Below are 17,343 nucleotides of genomic sequence, written 5' to 3'. Positions count from 1 at the left end.
TTGCCGGCGTCACTTCCTCCGCGCACGACAGCGGGCGCGGGGAAGCGGACAGCGGACAGCTCGGGGTACAGCGGATCGCGGACCACGCGTGACAGCGGGCAGGCGAAGGCGGACAGCAGCAGCAGCGGGCATTTTTTTTTTTTTTTTTTTTTTTATTCTCTTTTTCCTTTTACAGTTTCGAGCTTTTCGGTCTCCTCTTCTTTTGTCTCTAATTATTTCTATTTTCCCTTACTTTTATGTTTAAGGATCCTTTTATTTAAACTTTATTTTTATTTTTATTTGTTTCTCTTTTTATTTTCTTAATTCTGTTTCCTTCTTTTTTCTTTATTTTTTTTTTTTCTTTTTCAGAATGTGCGGGTTCTCTCAGCCGACATTCAATAGCAGCGGGCAGCGAAAGCGGACAGCAGCCAGCCGGCAGCGGACGAGCGGACAGCGGGGACAAGCGAATCGGGGACTTAGCGGATCAGCGGACTCAGCGGCGAGCGAGAAGCGGGACAGCGGATAGCGGCATCAGCGTGCCAGCAGAGTAAGCGGGCAGCGAAAACAGCGGCAGCGAGAAGCGGACAGCGGCAGCGGGAAGGCGGACAGCGGGACAGCGGGCAGCGGGAAAAACGGACAGCGTCAGCGGTGAAGGCGCGGGCACGTGGACAGGCGGACAGTGGGCAGCGGGTAAGCGGACAGCGGCTGCGGGGCAAGCGGACAGGCGGACAGCGGGATGCGGACAGGCGGGACAGCGGCAGCGAGAAGCGGACGAGGGCGTACAGCGGACAGCAGCAGCAGCAGCGGGCATTTTTTTTTATTTTCTTATTTTTTTTTTTTTTAGTTATTTAATTTTCTCTTTCCGATTTTACAGTTTCGAGCTTTCGGTTCATCTCTGTCTTTTGTCCTAATTTTTCTATTTCCTACTTTTATGTTTTAAGGAGCCTTTTATTTAAACTTTATTTTTTATAAGTGTTTCTTCTTTTATTCTAATTGTTCCCTTCTTTTTTCTTATTTTTTTTTTTTCAGCATTGTGGGTTTCTCAGCCGATTATCAGTTAGCAGCGGCAGCAGGACAGGCGGAGAGGCAGCAGCGGGCAGCGGACAGCTGACACGCGGACAGCGGGACGCGGCAGCGGGGAAGCGGGACAGCGGACAGCGGGACAGCGGCCCAGCGGGGAAGCGGTCAGCGGACAGGCAGCGGGGGAAGCGGGACAACAAGCAGCAGCAGCGGGCATTTTTTTTTTTTTTTTTTATTTTTTATTAATACTCTTTCCTTTTACAGTTTCGAGCTTTCGGTCATCTTCTGTCTTTGTTCTCTAAATTTTTCTATTTCCCTACTTTATGTTTAAGGAAGCCTTTTATTTAAAACTTCTATTTCTTTATTTTATTTGTTCTCTTCTAATTTCAATGTTCCCTTTCTTTTTCTTATTTTTTTTCTTTTCAGAATTTGGGTTTGTCAGCCGACATCATCAGACACGCCGGCGCGGGGCAGCGGGGACAGCGAGCTTAGACGGGAAGCGGGACGCGGACAGCAGCAGCAGCAGCGGGGACTATTTTTTTTAATTTTTTTATTTTTTTATTATTTAATCTCTCTCTTTCTTTACAGTTTCGAGCTCTTCCGGTCATCTTCTGTCTTTTGTCTCTAATTTTTCTATTCCCTACTTATGTTTAAGGAGCATTTTTATTTTAACTTATTTTTTTATTTTAATTTGTTTCTCTTTTTCATTCTATTTGTTCCCTTCTTTTTCTTATTTTTTTTTCTTTTTTAAATGTCGCTTTTCAGCACATATGAGGGTAGACAGCGTCATCAAGAGACCGGACAGTCGGAGCGGACAGCGACAGCGAAGAGAGTCAGCGAGAAGCGCGGGCTCGGAGAAGGACAGCGGACAGCGAAGCAGAAAGGGACAGCGACAGCGGACAGCGGGACAGCGACAGCAGCAGCGGAGGCAGCGGGACGAAGCGGACAGCGGCCAGCGGGAAGCGGGACAGCGGACAGCGGCAGACGCGGAAGCGGACAGCGGACAGCCGGCAGCAGCGGAAGGAGAAGCGGACCAAGCGGAAGCGGGAAGCGACAAGCGGACGCGGCAGCGGGCAACGAGAAGGCGGACAGCGGACAGTGGCAGCGAAAGCGGGATAGCGGACAGCAGCAGCAGCCAGCGGGCATTTTTTTTTTTTTTTTTTTTTTTATTTAATTTCTCTTTCCTTTTACAGTTTCGAGCTTTTGGTCATCTCTTGTCTTTTGTTCTCTAATTTTTCTATTTCCCTACTTTATGTTTTAAGGAACTTTTATTTAAACTTTATTTTTTATTTTAATTTGTTTCTCTTTTTATTTCTAATTTGTCCCTTCTTTCTTATTTTTTTTTCTTTTTTCAGAATGTGGTTCTTTCAGCCGACATCATTGCAGCGGCAAGCGGACAAGCGGAAGAGCAGCGGGGCAGCGGACCAGCAGGCAGCGGGCAAGCGGACAGCGGACAGCGGGCAAGCGGGGGAAAAGCGGACACGGCAGCGGGCAGCGAGAAGCGGACAGCGGCAGGCGGGAAGCGGACAGACGGACAGCGGAAGCGGACAGCGGACAGCGGACCGCGGACAAGCGGGACAGCGGCAGCGGAGCGACAGCGGACAGCGGCAGCAGGAAGCGGACAGCGGCAGCGGGAAGCGTACAGCGGACAGCGGCAGCGGCAACGAGAAGCGGACAGCGGACAGTGGCAGCGGGGAAGCGGATAGCGGACAGCAAGCAGCAGCAGGGCATTTTTTTTTTTTTTTTTTTTTTATTAATTCTCTTTTCCTTTTTTACAGTTTTCGAGCTTTTGGTCATCTCTGTCTTTTGTCTCTAATTTTTCTATTTCCCTACTTTATGTTTAAGGAGCCTTTTATTTAAACTTTATTTTTTATTTTAATTTGTTTCTCTTTTTATTCTAATTTGTTCCCTTCTTTTTCTTATTTTTTTTTTCTTTTTCAGAATGTGGGTCTTCAGCGACATCTTAGCAGCGGGCGCGACAGCGGACAGCAGCAGCGGGCAGCGGACAGCGGCAGCGGGAAGCGGACAGGCGGCGGACAGCGCAGGGGAATGCGGACAGCGGACGGGCAGTCGGAAGATGAAAGAGACAGCGGAGGGGACAAGCGGGGCCAGCGGCGAGCGGACAGCGGACAGCGAAGAGCAGAGACAGCGGCAGAGAAGCGGACAGCGGACGGGAGCGGACAGCGACAGCGGAGGGCAGCGAGAAGAGAGGCGGACAAGGCGGCAAGCGGGAAGCGGACAGGCGGACAGCGAGAGAGAAAGAGGACAGCGGGACAAGGCGGGGAAGCGGGAACAGCGAAGAAGAGAAGGAGGACAAGGCGGACAGCGGGAAGGCGGGACAGCGGGACCAGCGGAAGAAGAAGAGGGACAGCGGACACGGAAGCGAGAAGAGGGACATCGGACAGCGGACAAGCGGGGAAGCGGACAGGCGTACAGCGGAAGAAGAGAAGAGGACAAGCGGGACCGCGGACATCGGAAGAGAGAAGAGGACAGGGGACAGCGGAAGAGAGAAGAGGACAGCGGACAGCGGGAAGCGGACAGCGGACAGCGGAAGAGAGAAGAGGACAGCGGACAGCGGGAAGCGGACAGCGGACACGAAGGAGAAGAGGACAGCGGACAGCGGGAAGCGGACAGCGGAAGAGAGAAGAGGACAGCGGACAGCGGGAAGCGGACAGCGGACAGCGGAAGAGAGAAGAGGACAGCGGACAGCGGGAAGCGGACAGCGGACAGCGGAAGAGAGAAGAGGACAGCGGACAGCGGAAGAGAGAAGAGGACATCGGACAGCGGACAGCGGGAAGCGGACAGCGGACAGCGGAAGAGAGAAGAGGACAGCGGACAGCGGAAGCGGACAGCGGACAGTGGAAGAGAGAAGAGGACAGCGGACAGCGGGAAGCGGACAGCGGACAGCGGAAGAGAGAAGAGGACAGCGGACGGCGGCAGCGGGAAGCGGACAGCGGACAGCGGAAGCGAGAAGAGGACAGCGGGAAGCGGACTGCGGACATCGGAAGAGAGAAGAGGACAGCGGACAGCGGACAGCGGAAGAGAGAAGAGGACAGCGGACAGCGGAAGAAGAAGAGGAAGACACGGACAGCGGACAGCGGAAGCGGACTGCGGACATCGGAAGAGAGAAGAGGACAGCGGACAGCGGGAAGCGGACAGCGGACAGCGGAAGCGAGAAGAGGACAGCGGGAAGCGGGAAGCGGACAGCGGACAGCGGAAGAGAGAAGAGGACAGCGGACAGCGGGAAGCGGACAGCGGAAAGAGAGAAGAGGACAGCGGACAGCGGGAAGCGGGACAGCGGACAGCGGAAGAGAGAAGAGGACAGCGGACAGCGGAAGCGAGAAGAGGACATCGGACAGCGGACAGCGGAAGCGGACAGCGGACAGCGGAAGAGAGAAGAGGACAGCGGACCGCGGACATCGGAAGAGAGAAGAGGACAGGGACAGCGGAAGAGAGAAGAGGACAGCGGACAGCGGGAAGCGGACAGCGGACAGCGGAAGAGAGAAGAGGACAGCGGACAGCGGGAAGCGGACAGCGGACAGCGGAAGCGAGAAGAGCAGGACAGCGGACAGCGGGAAGCGGACAGCGGCGGGAAGAGAGAAGAGGACAGCCGGGACAGCGGGGGAAGCGGACAGCGGACAGCGGAAGAGAGAAGAGGACAGCACACGGGACAGCGGACAGCGGAAGAGAGAAGAGGACAGCGGACAGCGGGAGCGGACAGCGAAGCGGAAGCGAAGGGACAGCGGACAGCGGAACGGACACAGCGGAAGAGAGAAGAGGACAGCGGACAGCGGGAAGCGGACAGCGGACAGCGGAAGAGAGAAGGAAGCGGACAGCGGACAGCGGGAAGGAACCGGACAGCGGACAGCGGGAGCGGCAGCGGACAGCGGAAGAGAGAAGAGGGAAGCGGACAGCGGGGGAAGCGGAGGAAGGGGAAGGGAGCGGACAGGGGAAGCGGACAGCGGACAGCGGAAGAGAGAAGAGGACAGCGGACGGCGGCAGCGGGAAGCGGACAGCGGACAGCGGAAGCGAGAAGAGGACAGCGGGAAGCGGACTGCGGACATCGGAAGAGAGAAGAGGACAGCGGACAGCGGACAGCGGAAGAGAGAAGAGGACAGCGGACAGCGGAAGAGAGAAGAGGACATCGGACAGCGGACAGCGGAAGCGGACTGCGGACATCGGAAGAGAGAAGAGGACAGCGGACAGCGGGAAGCGGACAGCGGACAGCGGAAGAGAGAAGAGGACAGTGGACAGCGGGAAGCGGACAGCGGACAGCGGAAGAGAGAAGAGGACAGCGGACAGCGGGAAGCGGACAGCGGAAGAGAGAAGAGGACAGCGTACAGCGGGAAGCGGACAGCGGACAGCGGAAGAGAGAAGAGGACAGCGGACAGCGGAAGAGAGAAGAGGACATCGGACAGCGGACAGCGGGACAGCGGACAGCGGAAGAGAGAAGAGGACAGCGGACAGCGGGAAGCGGGCAGCGGAAGCGAGAAGAGGACATCGGACAGCGGACAGCGGGAAGCGTACAGCGGACAGCGGAAGAGAGAAGAGGACAGCGGAAGCGGGAAGCGGACAGTGGAGAGTGGACAGCGGCAGCGGGAAGCGGACAGCGGACAGCGGAAGAGAGAAGAGGACAGCTGACAGCGGAAGAGAGAAGAGGACATCGGACAGCGGACAGCGGGAAGCGGACAGCGGACAGCGGAAGAGAGAAGAGGACAGCGGACAGCGGGAAGCGGACAGCGGACAGCGGAAGAGAGAAGAGGACAGCGGACAACGGAAGAGAGAAGAGGACATCGGACAGCGGACAGCGGGAAGCGGACAGCGGAAGAGAGAAGAGGACAGCGGACAGCGGGAAGCGAGAAGAGGACAGCGGAAGCGCGAAGAGGACAGCGGACGGCGGCAGCGGGAAGTGGACAGCGGACAGCGGAAGAGAGAAGAGGACAGCGGACAGCGGGAAGCGGACAGTGGAGAGTGGACAGCGGCAGCGGGAAGCGGACAGCAGCAGCAGCAGCGGACATTTTTTTTTTTTTTTTTATATTTAATTCTCTTTCTTTTTACAGTTTCGAGCTTTCGGTCATCTTTGTCTTTTGTCTCTAATTTTTCTATTCCCCTTTTATGTTTAAGGAGCTTTTTATTTGAACTTTATTTTTTATTTTAATTTGTTTCTCTTTTTATTCCAATTTGTTCCCTTCTTTTTCTTATTTTTTTTTCTTTTTTAGAATGTCGGTCTTTCAGCCGACATCAGTAGCAGCGGATAGCGGACAGCGGACAGCGAAAGCGAGAAGAGGACAGCGGACAGCGGGAAGCGGACAGCCGACAGCGGAAGAGAGAAGAGGACAGCGGGAAGCGGACAGCGGACATCGGAAGAGAGAAGAGGACAGCGGACAGCGGAAGCGAGAAGAGGACAGCGGACAGCGGGAAGCGGACAGCGGACAGCGGAAGCGAGAAGAGGACAGTGGACAGCGGCAGCGGGAAGCGGACAGCGGCAGCGGGAAGCGGGCAGCGGACAGCGGCAGCGGGAAGCGGACAGCGGACAGCGGCAGCGGGAAGCGGACAGCGGCAGCGGCAGCGAGAAGCGGACAGCGGACCGCGGACCGCAGACAGCGGACAGCGGCAGCGGGAAGCGGAAGGCGGACAGCGGCAGCGGCAACGAGAAGCGGACAGCGGACAGTGGCAGCGGGAAGCGGATAGCGGACAGCAGCAGCAGCAGCGGGCATTTTTTTTTTTTTTTTTTTTTTTTTTATTTAATTCTCTTTCCTTTTACAGTTTCGAGCTTTTGGTCATCTCTGTCTTTTGTCTCTAATTTTTTTATTTCCCTACTGTTATGTTTAAGGAGCCTTTTATTTAAACTTTATTTTTTATTTTAATTTGTTTCTCTTTTTATTCTAATTTGTTCCCTTCTTTTTCTTATTTTTTTTTCTTTTTCAGAATGTGGGTCTTTCAGCCGACATCATTAGCAGCGGGCAGCGGACAGCGGACAGCAGCAGCGGGCAGCGGACAGCGGCAGCGGGAAGCGGTCAGCGGACAGCGGCAGCGGGAAGCGGACAGCGGCAGCGGCAGCGAGAAGCGGACAGCGGCAGCGGGAAGCGGACAGCGGACAGCGGACAGCGAGTAGCGGACAGCGGCAGCAGAAAGCGGACAGCGGACAGCGGGAAGCGGACAGCGGACAGCGGACAGCGGCAGCGAGAAGCGGAAGGCGGACAGCGGCAGCGGGAAGCGGACAGCAGCAGCAGCGGGCATTTTTTTTTTTTTTTTTTTTATTTCTTTTTCCTTTTACAGTTTCGAGCTTTCGGTCATCTCTGTCTTTTGTCTCTAATTTTTCTATTTCCCTACTTTTATGTTTAAGGAGCCTTTTATTTAAACTTTATTCTTTATTTTAATTTGTTTCTCTTTTTATTCTAATTTGTTCCCTTCTTTTTCTTATTTTTTTTTCTTTTTCAGAATGTGGGTCTCTCAGCCGACATCAGCAGCAGCGGGCAGCGGGCAGCGGGCGGCGAGCGGCGAGCGGCAGCAGTAAGACAATCGAATCGTTCGTAATTCATATCATTAGCATAATATACTATGAATTTTCTACGTTATATATTGAATGGAAATTGCGCAAAAGAGGAAAAAAAGTACAAGTTTATGAATAGACATTTCCATCCTTTACTAAAAAAAAAGAAATTAAAAATGTCTCCTAATTTTATTTCTGTTTCTTCGGGCAAGTCTATATATATGACCAATATGATTAATTGATTCCATCTTTATATATTTATCATTATGTGCTATTAATTAAAGCCGTATACAATATTCAGAAATCAAAGTTGCGCGCATGAATGGCCTTGCGCAGAAACGGATGCGCACTGATTCGGTCGCCATGTTGGCGGGTGACTGTTTCGTCACTGCAACGTCACTGTACGTCAAACGCGTCATACGGCCGCCATGTTGGCGCGTGAATCGGAGTCATACGCAGTTACACGGATCGTCGTACGTCCGCATTTTTCGCATCTTTTAACCGTTTTTAAACGAATATCGCGAGTGAACGAGCGTCGAGAGTGTCCAAGGATGATCGCGCGACTTTCATAGTTTGTCGATGGAAACGCGCGACAGCGATTTTTGACGATATTCAGTGATGGCGTCATTGTGAAGATGGAGAGAAGTTTCGTCGCGTTATTCGCGCCCTTGATGATGATTATCGGATGCGAGCGAGTATTGGGAGTGCCGCATAAAGTGTCGCGCGTTCGCGTTGATGATATCGTTTGAATTTGTGTGCATCACGATTGGAATGGGACGTCCCGAGGCGAGCGAACTGTTCCGAGGAGGAGCGGCCTGTCCCGAGAAGGAGCGGCCTGTGGAATAGCCGCCTGAGTAGATTTGATTTATCATATTTGCGTGACAATTCGTGCTCATTCGACGCTTATACAGCATCGCGATGTCCCGAATTACATTCGGAAAAATCGGCGCCGCATCATAATTCGATTCGGTGCAATTCAAATGAGTCGATCGCGTGAAGATGATTATGCTAGAAGCGATTTGAATTTTGTATACGCGCGCGCAGTGCTGCACAGCCTATCTCGTAGGGTCGCCAACTGTTAAACGATAAATTTGTTTGATCTATCCTAACCTAACCTAACCTCTCAGTGTCTGGATATCGAATGTAAACATAAGCGTATGCTGCCTGGATTGTATCATGCTTTAAAAAATAATATTTAATTATTTCATTAGTGTATTACATTTTATTACGTAATATATTAATCGTATTAAATGTGCGACGTAGAATTTTACACATTTTAATGAGTAGCATATTATATAATTGGTTAGGTTAGATTAAATTAAAACAAGCTGCTGTGATTCATTTAACGTAATAGGATTAATTTGACGAATGTGCAGCTATTGAAGTTACATGATATTTGTGGACACATTTTTAAAGTAATCATGAGTGTCTTTTCTCATCTCGATTACATGAAATTAAAATATAAAATATTTATGTATTCCATATTAACGTTATTCATTACAAGTACTATATTACTACATTATAAGTACTTTTCTTATATCTCAATCATATTCAACCATTTATTTCATCGATGAAGCTTTTCATATAACGCAGACAATATGATACTTCGTGTGGAATTTTACACAGGTAATACGTGGCACAAAAATAATTTGCTCTCAAGTATTGTGTGCATTTCTCAAAAATAAATCAAATTAAATTATTTTCATAATCCAAACATCGCTACATTGCCAGGATTGTATCTTATTATAACTGCGATATTATCACCTTTTAATATGTGTGCGCAGTATTACATACATAAAATATATAAATTTGAAACGTACTGAAATCTTTATCTTATTTATAATATTCGTGATATTATAAAAGAAAATTGCAACTGTAATGAAACAGAGCGGTGGAATAATTGGTTGATTGGTTAATTGCAGGTAATTATGTTATACTTATATATCGTAAGAAAGAGAAAATAAAATAAAAGTTGAATACTGAATGTGCTCTAAAGTAAATCTCATCTAAATAAATAAATGCATAAATGTGCGCTCCACATTCCTCATGAAAAAAATACATAATATTAATTTTTATGTATTATTATTTTTAGATTTTTATTCTTTTAAATTCTCTTGATGCACTTTTCATTTCTCCTCTGTTTCTCCTTGCTCCATCTTATCTTATTGAGATCAAAATTGCGGTACTTTGTTAATTTAGTGACTTTAGCTTAAGTAGGCTTACAGTGACATCGGATCTGTTCTTGTCAGCTGCACTGCTGCACTAGTGCGATAAGTTAGAAAGAGACAAACATACTTTCTTTCACTCTAACTAATTGCACGAGTGCAGGAGTGCAGCTGAAAAGAACAGACCCCTTATTAGGGACTTTTTGTATTTCTGAAAATTTAAGTAAGCAGCATAAAACCTTTCTTGGTGCATAAAATTAGAAATTGCTATATATTATAATTCTGTGCGCGTAAAATATAATATAGTATTTTATAAAATGTTATAAAAAATGTATTGAAAAATGTACGCGACATCTGATTCTATCGATTGACAGATTAGATCGATTTCTGTACATCAGTCAGCGGCTTTTAGGTTAAGATTATAATCCAAGTTTTAATCATATTTTCAATCAAATTACGATGAATTTTTGAACATTATTAGGAAAAAGACATTTTTACATATAAAAAAATGGCGATGTCTTTTTGCGGAAGGATTGTTTCAACGCAGCGGAATTTTTTAAAAATTCCAAAACGGCACGGATACATAGTCCTGTAAGTTCATCTTTCTCATTACGCAGTGATTAAGTTTAAATAAAGTTAACATTTTTTTAACAATTATTTTTATGGTATTATATTTTTAACAATTATATTTATGGTATTATATTTTTATATAGATATTTTTTTAATTTGTATTTTTTTCATGTTATCTATCTTGTATTTTTTATGTCAAGACTTCCAGAGATAGGCGAAGAATCGTCAGAGAAAAATCCGCTACTGAAGGATGATAATTTACCGGAATTTAACACAATTACAATTGAAAAATGCATAGCAGCAATTGGAAAACAAACTGTCGAGTTTGAGGAAAAAATGAAAAGCTTGGAAAAGATGGAAAGTAAGTGTGAAATATCAAAATAAAAAAAATGTACAATTTGTTCAAAATTGAAAATTAAGAAGAATATTTAAATATAAAGCTAACAATATATAAGTTAAGGAATAACGTTAAAAATTTATTATATATGTTATATTTTTTAATATATTATCAAGAGAATAATAAATACTATCGCTCATTAATTATCTATTAATAATAATAATAACAATATAATATATATGTATAACAATAACAATGCGATATATATTAAGTCAAGAAAGACACAATATTGTATCAAATTACAACTTTTATCATTAATTTTCGTAATTCATTGCAGCAAAAAAAGATTTAGATGTATTTAAAGATTGGATACATCCAATTGAGGATACATATCTTCCATTAGAAACCACTTGGGGTACGGCAAAAACTTTGTATTTTGGCAATCAAAGTTTGATGCCAACAAAATATTATATGAGTATTCACGAACGTGCCACAAGAGCTATAGCTAGCAAATATGGCAGCGTACCACTCTTTAAAGCTTGCGAGGAAGCTCTTGATAATAAAAATCTCAAATTGACACACTCACAGAAAAGAGTGTTAACCAAATATGTGTTGGAGGGAAGATTGAATGGTCTACAACTGCAAGATAAAGAATTTGAGAAGTACAAGGATGACTTGATGTATATTTTATCGAAATGTAGAGAATATAAATCCAAATATGAGGTTTGTCATATAATTTAAAACAAATATAGCAATTATATAATATAAAGAACAGTCAAAAATTTACATCAAGTAATATTAAAGATTTTTTAAATTTTAAATCAAAAGAAATAAAATTATTATTTGCATTTTTTGTTGTTTTCATCAATGGTTACATTTCTGATTAATAAATATTTACGATTTGTATATCAGGAATAGTAGCAAACTGAAATTTAATTGACTTTTTTAGAGTTCTACAGCTGCTTACAGTATGACAATACAAAACAAGGACATTGTGATAGACTTTCCAGAGGACTTTGTTAGATCTATTGCGATTGATCCCACGCGACCTTTCACAGGTCCTTGGAAAATCACTTTAAAGCCATATATCCTGAAACCATTTATGGGTATATACCCTTTATAAATTAATTTAATTAATTAATTAAATATTAATGTTCTTACAAAATTTGAAATTTAATTTATATCCCCATTAGAATATTGTCCCGATCGCGAATTAAGAGCAGCAGTCTGGGATGCCGATGTCATTCGATGCTCCACTTATCAGGAATGGTCCGTTCAAGCGAGCGTGACGTTGGAGGAACTTCGAGGCAGGAGAATCGAGCAGGCGAAACGATTAGGATATAAACATTTTACAGAAATGAGTATGGAGACAAAGATGGCTGGAAATCTGGAAAATTTATATAACACACTGGAAACTCTTCGAAATACTGGTAGAATAAAAAATATATAACAAAAAATAATCAGAATTTAATGTATAGCGTTTATTATAATTAAATTCATTAATTGTCACCGAAGAATGTTAATATTTATATCAACATTCTTCAGTGACAATTAATCAATTGAATTATAATAATTATAATAAATTTATATAACATTTATTAATAATATATTCTTTTATTATATACTTATAGTTTATAAATATATTATTATTAATAGATATATTATTGTATACAATAGATCTATATAATAAATAATTGATATATAATTGATTAATAACATGATATTTTTGTACAGCGCTACCTGTCCAGAAGCAGGAAATTGCAAGTTTGACAGAATTTGCAAATGAAAGAGGCTTTAATGATAATCTAAGAGTGTGGGATATTGCATACTGGAGTAGAAAACAACGTCGTAGCATGTCTAAGTAAGTAAATTAATCTCATAACAACATTCTATGTTACAATATATTAAATGTTGCATCTACATGTATTAAAGAATATTTTGCTTATTCATTATCACATGTACAATATTTACATTTAAGAATTTAATTACGAGAAAAAATTCTAAATTATCTACATCATAGAATTTAAATATCATTAAAGATATTTATATGTACAATTCCATAATATTGAATAAAATATCGTTAAAAGTATTTTTGATTAATGAATGCTTATTCTTCAGTTGCGATGAGAATGAATGGAGATCGTACTTTCCGCTGCCAACCGTCTTGTCAGGTCTCTTCGAGCACATCGAGACGCTGTTCAACGTGAAAATCGTGGAGAGTAAGAGAGCGGATATTTGGCACAAGGATGTTCGATTTTTCGACATATTTGACTTGAAAGAATCTAGCGCGGTGCCCATCGCGAATTTTTATCTGGATCCTTATGCAAGAGGTGCGGAAAAATATCGCAAGGAACAGGATTCGGGATGGATGTCGACGATTAAGAGCAAAAGCAAAATTTGCAATAGTACTCCATTGATCGCTTTAATCTTTAATTTTCCACCGCCAGTAGGCGACAAACCTTCTCTACTCTCCTTCAAGGATGTACAGATTCTTTTCCAGAAGGTAATAGATTCTGATATTGTTTTATTAAACAACAAAATTAAATATATATTATATATACTTAATTCGTTAATAAAATAATTATACATATTTTTTTTTAATTTTTGCATGTTACATGTTATAGTTTGGACATGCCTTGCAACATCTCTTAACCACAGTCGAGTATTCGGACATCGCTGGATTGTCATTCGTGGAATGGGATGCGGTGTTTGTTTGTGACTATTTTATGGAAAACTGGTATGAGATTAAGTTATAATTAATATATTGTAATCATATTTATAAATGAACTATGATGAAGTTAAAATAATTCAAATTTTGTCTCCTTATATTTGATCGACAGGTTATACGAACCATTTATGTTACAAAAAATCAGTGGACATTATGAAACAAAACAGCCATTGCCAATTGAAATTATTGAGGAAATTAGAAAAATGAGATTGCACTTTGCTGGCTACAAACTATGTAAAGAGCTTTATTTGTCGCACTTGGATCTAGAGCTGCATTCCAGGTAAGCATCAATTTGACTTATAGGGAATTTAAAAAAATTTGATCTTAAATCCTTAAGTAAATTCCAAGTTATTTAAGAAAAAAATCTAACTTATGTTAAAATACACAGTGGAACATTTTGGGTACCAATGATGAAACGTCTGTGGCCAATGTATTTTGCGTTACCTCTTGAAAGAAGGGATGTTCACGTTTGTTCCTTCGAAGCTATATGGAGCGGAAATTGGGCGGCTGCATATTTCAGGTATATCTGCAAAGCTATATACGAACTCAAAGACATATCGAGTTCAATTTCTTACAGTTTATATTATTAGTACAATTATATTATCTCGAATCTCAGAATTTTTATATTATTGAAATAAGAAGCTATCTTATATCGTGATTGATATATTGCATTTATAAATATGTTGTGTCAATTGTAGTAAGATTTGGTCCGAAATGATTGCTGCCGACTTGTATACGGCTTTCCAAGAAATAGAATTCGATGACAAATTGGGGCAGAAGGAGATGGGCACGAGGTTCCGCGATACATTCTTGTCCTTGGGCGGCAGTTATCCTGCCGCCGAGGTGTTCAGGATGTTCAGAGGTAGAGATCCGAGCCCGCAAGCGTTGCTGGACAATCTCGGATTAACCGCACGAGCAATTAAAGAAGCCAAGTGATATGATTAGGTAATTGGAGATTGATATTATTTAGTAAAGTGTAAAGGAGCGAAATTTTGTATAGTACCTCGGAAATAGAAGAATTGATTGATGTAAACTCGTCGAATAAAAAAAAAATATATGTAATAAATTATTACTTATAAGATGTGCAAAAGAAATGTTTTTTTTTTTTTTTTTTTTTCCAGATAAAAATACACGAAAAATAAATAATTTTAATAAAATGTAACTTAATTCCAACAAAGTAAAATTAAATAATGTGAAATGCGTTATTAATTGAATAAATTCCATCATTTTTTATTAATTTCTCAATTATATTTCTACGCGTATAGATTGTCGGTAATAATTATCTACTAACGTTAATGAGTAAAGCTGTTTTATCAAACTTTTTAGAATTTATCTCGTATGATAATAGATGGCGAGTATGTATGTTGATATGGCCGACATGGCTAATTATTTTAAGTGCGTGTACAGTTTAATTAAATAATTAATTTGATTTATAGTGTAATTTAAATAACTTACTAAATCAAGGTACAATAAAAATTAGAGAGCAAATAAAAAAATATGAGAAAAGTAAAGGAAAATAAGACAAAACTATCATAAAGTTGTTAAAAAAATTTCCGCAAACGGAATACACATATACAGATCACTTGACAACAAGCAAGTATATTTTCATATTTCTCGGAAAGCTATCTGCTTCTCTTCAAGTAGAAGATTGTAATCTCTTGAATTATGCAGACTTGTTGCATTAGTTTTCATTTATATTATCTGTGAAAAACATTGTATGATCTTTATTATATCATTTTATATTATATGATTTTATTATATGATGTATAAATTATTAATTATTATTTTATATTTACTAATTATTATTTTATAGATATTTGTGTCCGGAAAATTGACAGCTTATCAAAGAATTTATAGTTGACTATGTCTACGATACCTCGATAGGGTTTCGGCTTTCGTTTTGAGATTAATCACTTAATTAAGAATCGCGGAGACAAACCGGATAAATCTTTTTTCGTCGGTCGTGTTTTCTTATGATTATCATTTAACGGGCAATCTTAGTTTCACCCGTTATATTACGGCGCGGTAGGTACGTAGGATTATGAGTCACCTTCTCCATATGAATACTAAATGCCTGACTGCGTCATTATCAGGCATCGCACGTGCAAAATTTATTTATGAGCTCGTTAATCATGATTATTTATAGCGTTTAAATTTATTTATGACGTCGATAACTTTTTATAAAATTTTACAAACGATTGAATTTACTGATCACGATCGGTTACAACGTCGAATCTAAATTTAGCATTGTAAAGAAATTCATTTTTATAGTGCTAAATTTAGAATCTAAATTTAGAATCTAAATTTAGCATTGTAAAATTTAGAATCTAAATTTAGCATTGTAAAAAAGTGGTTAATTTATTCGATATTTAAAAATTGGAAAAATAAGAAATAAGTTAACATGTATAAACAAACTGATATCATAAGAACAATTTTTTAGAGATAAAGAACGAAGTGTACTGAAAAAAAAATAAAAATGTTTCTGCCACAGTTCTATTTTTATTTTATAATCGCATTACTTTTATTAATATTAGTCTTATAAAATTTATATAATTTAATAATTATATAATATATAATTTATAATTATATACTTTATATCATTTTTTAAATAGTTGAAAACAAAACACATGTAGATGTGATTTTAAGGAGCGGGAATGTCAACTTATGCTTTTCTATTCGAATGTAGGTCTCGAAGATGTTGCTCTTCATGCAACACGTGAGACGTAGAAGGCGATGGAGAGGCTTCTCGGAATGCAAGCTTGACGACGACGGCGCAGCACTTTGCACCAGACTGTCTAATCGCGTCGAGAGAGCGCAAAGGAGATTTCGGCGAACAGCGGGGGTCGAGAGATCCGTGCTCCTTCAAGTCAAGTCCCCGATGACGCGCGTTTTCTTGCCAGTCCACTCTCTATCCCGACGCGGCATATTATATCTATCTCCGTGCGGTATATTATATCTTTTTATACTAGGTCTGGGAAAGTCCGCGCGATTTTAACGTAACATTATGTTGACTTACGTAACGTTACGTATTTCTGAGATAGCATGTTCTCTCTGAAGAAATATTACGGATTACCTAAAGGAAAAGTTATATCGAGATTATGTGTTGCTAGATTTTGTTCAAATTACGCTTAAACTATGTTTTTTATTCTTCTTTTTGATGTAACTCTCCTTTATATTTGTCTTGTGAGAAAATTTGTTGCAATATATAATCTAGATTCTAAAAATATATTTTCTATAGTAAATATATTCCGATATCTTAAAAAATTAATTACCGCGGGCTTTCTAAAAAGTATTATATTTATTTTACATATTTATATTAGTTCTGTTGTTTTATAAAATATTATATGAAATAATTTTATTAATAATTTATTTGTAATATTATAATTTGTTAACACTTAGTTGCATGAATCTTGTCTCCTGCAATAACGGAAGAAAAACAAAATATAAGAAATAAATCCGCATGTGTAAGATACTGATTCTCAGAAAAAGTTATACTCGATTACATATAATCAATCGTGCAAATATCTAGATAAGCCACAAGAATATAAATAGAATATTCTCAATACATTGTCTTATCTTCTTGCATGTAGCTTGTCTAAATATTTGTGAATGATAAGTAGTATATTTCGGAATATTGTCAACATCTGTTTTACGAAATAATTAAATATTTTTGCACATTTATTTATATTTGACGTATAAAAAGCAACAGTGAAATATTTAAGTTTTAAATGAAACGTTTAGCATTTCATATTTATGTTGCAGTAGAAAAGATTCTTTTTATTATAATTTAATAATTTGCGATTTCAATTTAACCTACATTTACATTAATTTGTCATTATCTTTTCTTCTAATAATCTATTCTTCTAATTTTTAAATATCTTTTACACGTATCAATTCTTGTTTAATTTTAAATATACTTTTTTATATTAGTATTATATATTTTATTACAATTCTTTAACTTTTTAATGGAAATGTAATTTAAATGTTTGTTATAAGAAGCAATATTTATTAATAAATATGCAATAATTATATGCAACAATTATAATACAGT

The 17,343-nt window shown here is 40.9% G+C and overlaps 1 protein-coding gene across 2 annotated transcripts; it reads left to right on the top strand.

The window, feature by feature from the left end:
• The first annotated feature begins 9,869 nt into the window (after positions 1 to 9,869).
• On the top strand, positions 9,870 to 14,374 carry LOC105256314 (probable cytosolic oligopeptidase A). 2 transcript variants are annotated; one of them, XM_025415170.1, is made up of 12 exons: positions 9,870 to 9,880; positions 10,139 to 10,248; positions 10,428 to 10,588; positions 10,902 to 11,287; positions 11,514 to 11,670; positions 11,758 to 11,994; positions 12,299 to 12,425; positions 12,683 to 13,067; positions 13,189 to 13,301; positions 13,405 to 13,572; positions 13,681 to 13,812; positions 13,991 to 14,374. In XM_025415170.1, exons 2-12 carry the CDS (start codon positions 10,166 to 10,168, stop codon positions 14,226 to 14,228), a joined length of 2,187 nt encoding a protein of 728 aa, XP_025270955.1. In that variant the 5' UTR covers positions 9,870 to 9,880; positions 10,139 to 10,165; the 3' UTR covers positions 14,229 to 14,374. The 2 variants fall into 2 exon arrangements, with proteins under 2 accessions (XP_025270955.1, XP_011264429.1); XM_011266127.2 differs by having other exon boundaries at positions 9,872 to 10,248.
• The last annotated feature ends 2,969 nt before the right edge of the window (positions 14,375 to 17,343 follow it).

This window comes from Camponotus floridanus, unplaced genomic scaffold (genome assembly GCF_003227725.1).
Source record: "Camponotus floridanus strain SB8 unplaced genomic scaffold, Cflo_v7.5 scaffold99, whole genome shotgun sequence".
Classification (NCBI taxonomy): domain Eukaryota; kingdom Metazoa; phylum Arthropoda; class Insecta; order Hymenoptera; family Formicidae; genus Camponotus; species Camponotus floridanus.
The sequence above is the reverse complement of the archived record's forward strand: the minus strand, read 5'-3'. Positions and strand labels throughout refer to the sequence as shown.

Excerpts from the sequence above, each read along its gene's own strand:
- LOC105256314 (XM_025415170.1), top strand. The coding sequence starts at position 10,166 with ATGGCGATGTCTTTTTGCGGAAGGATTGTTTCAACGCAGCGGAATTTT. Across the intron at positions 10,589-10,901 it reads AAGCTTGGAAAAGATGGAAA|CAAAAAAAGATTTAGATGTA; the intron begins GTAAGTGTGAAA and ends AATTCATTGCAG. Across the intron at positions 13,573-13,680 it reads GATCTAGAGCTGCATTCCAG|TGGAACATTTTGGGTACCAA; the intron begins GTAAGCATCAAT and ends TAAAATACACAG.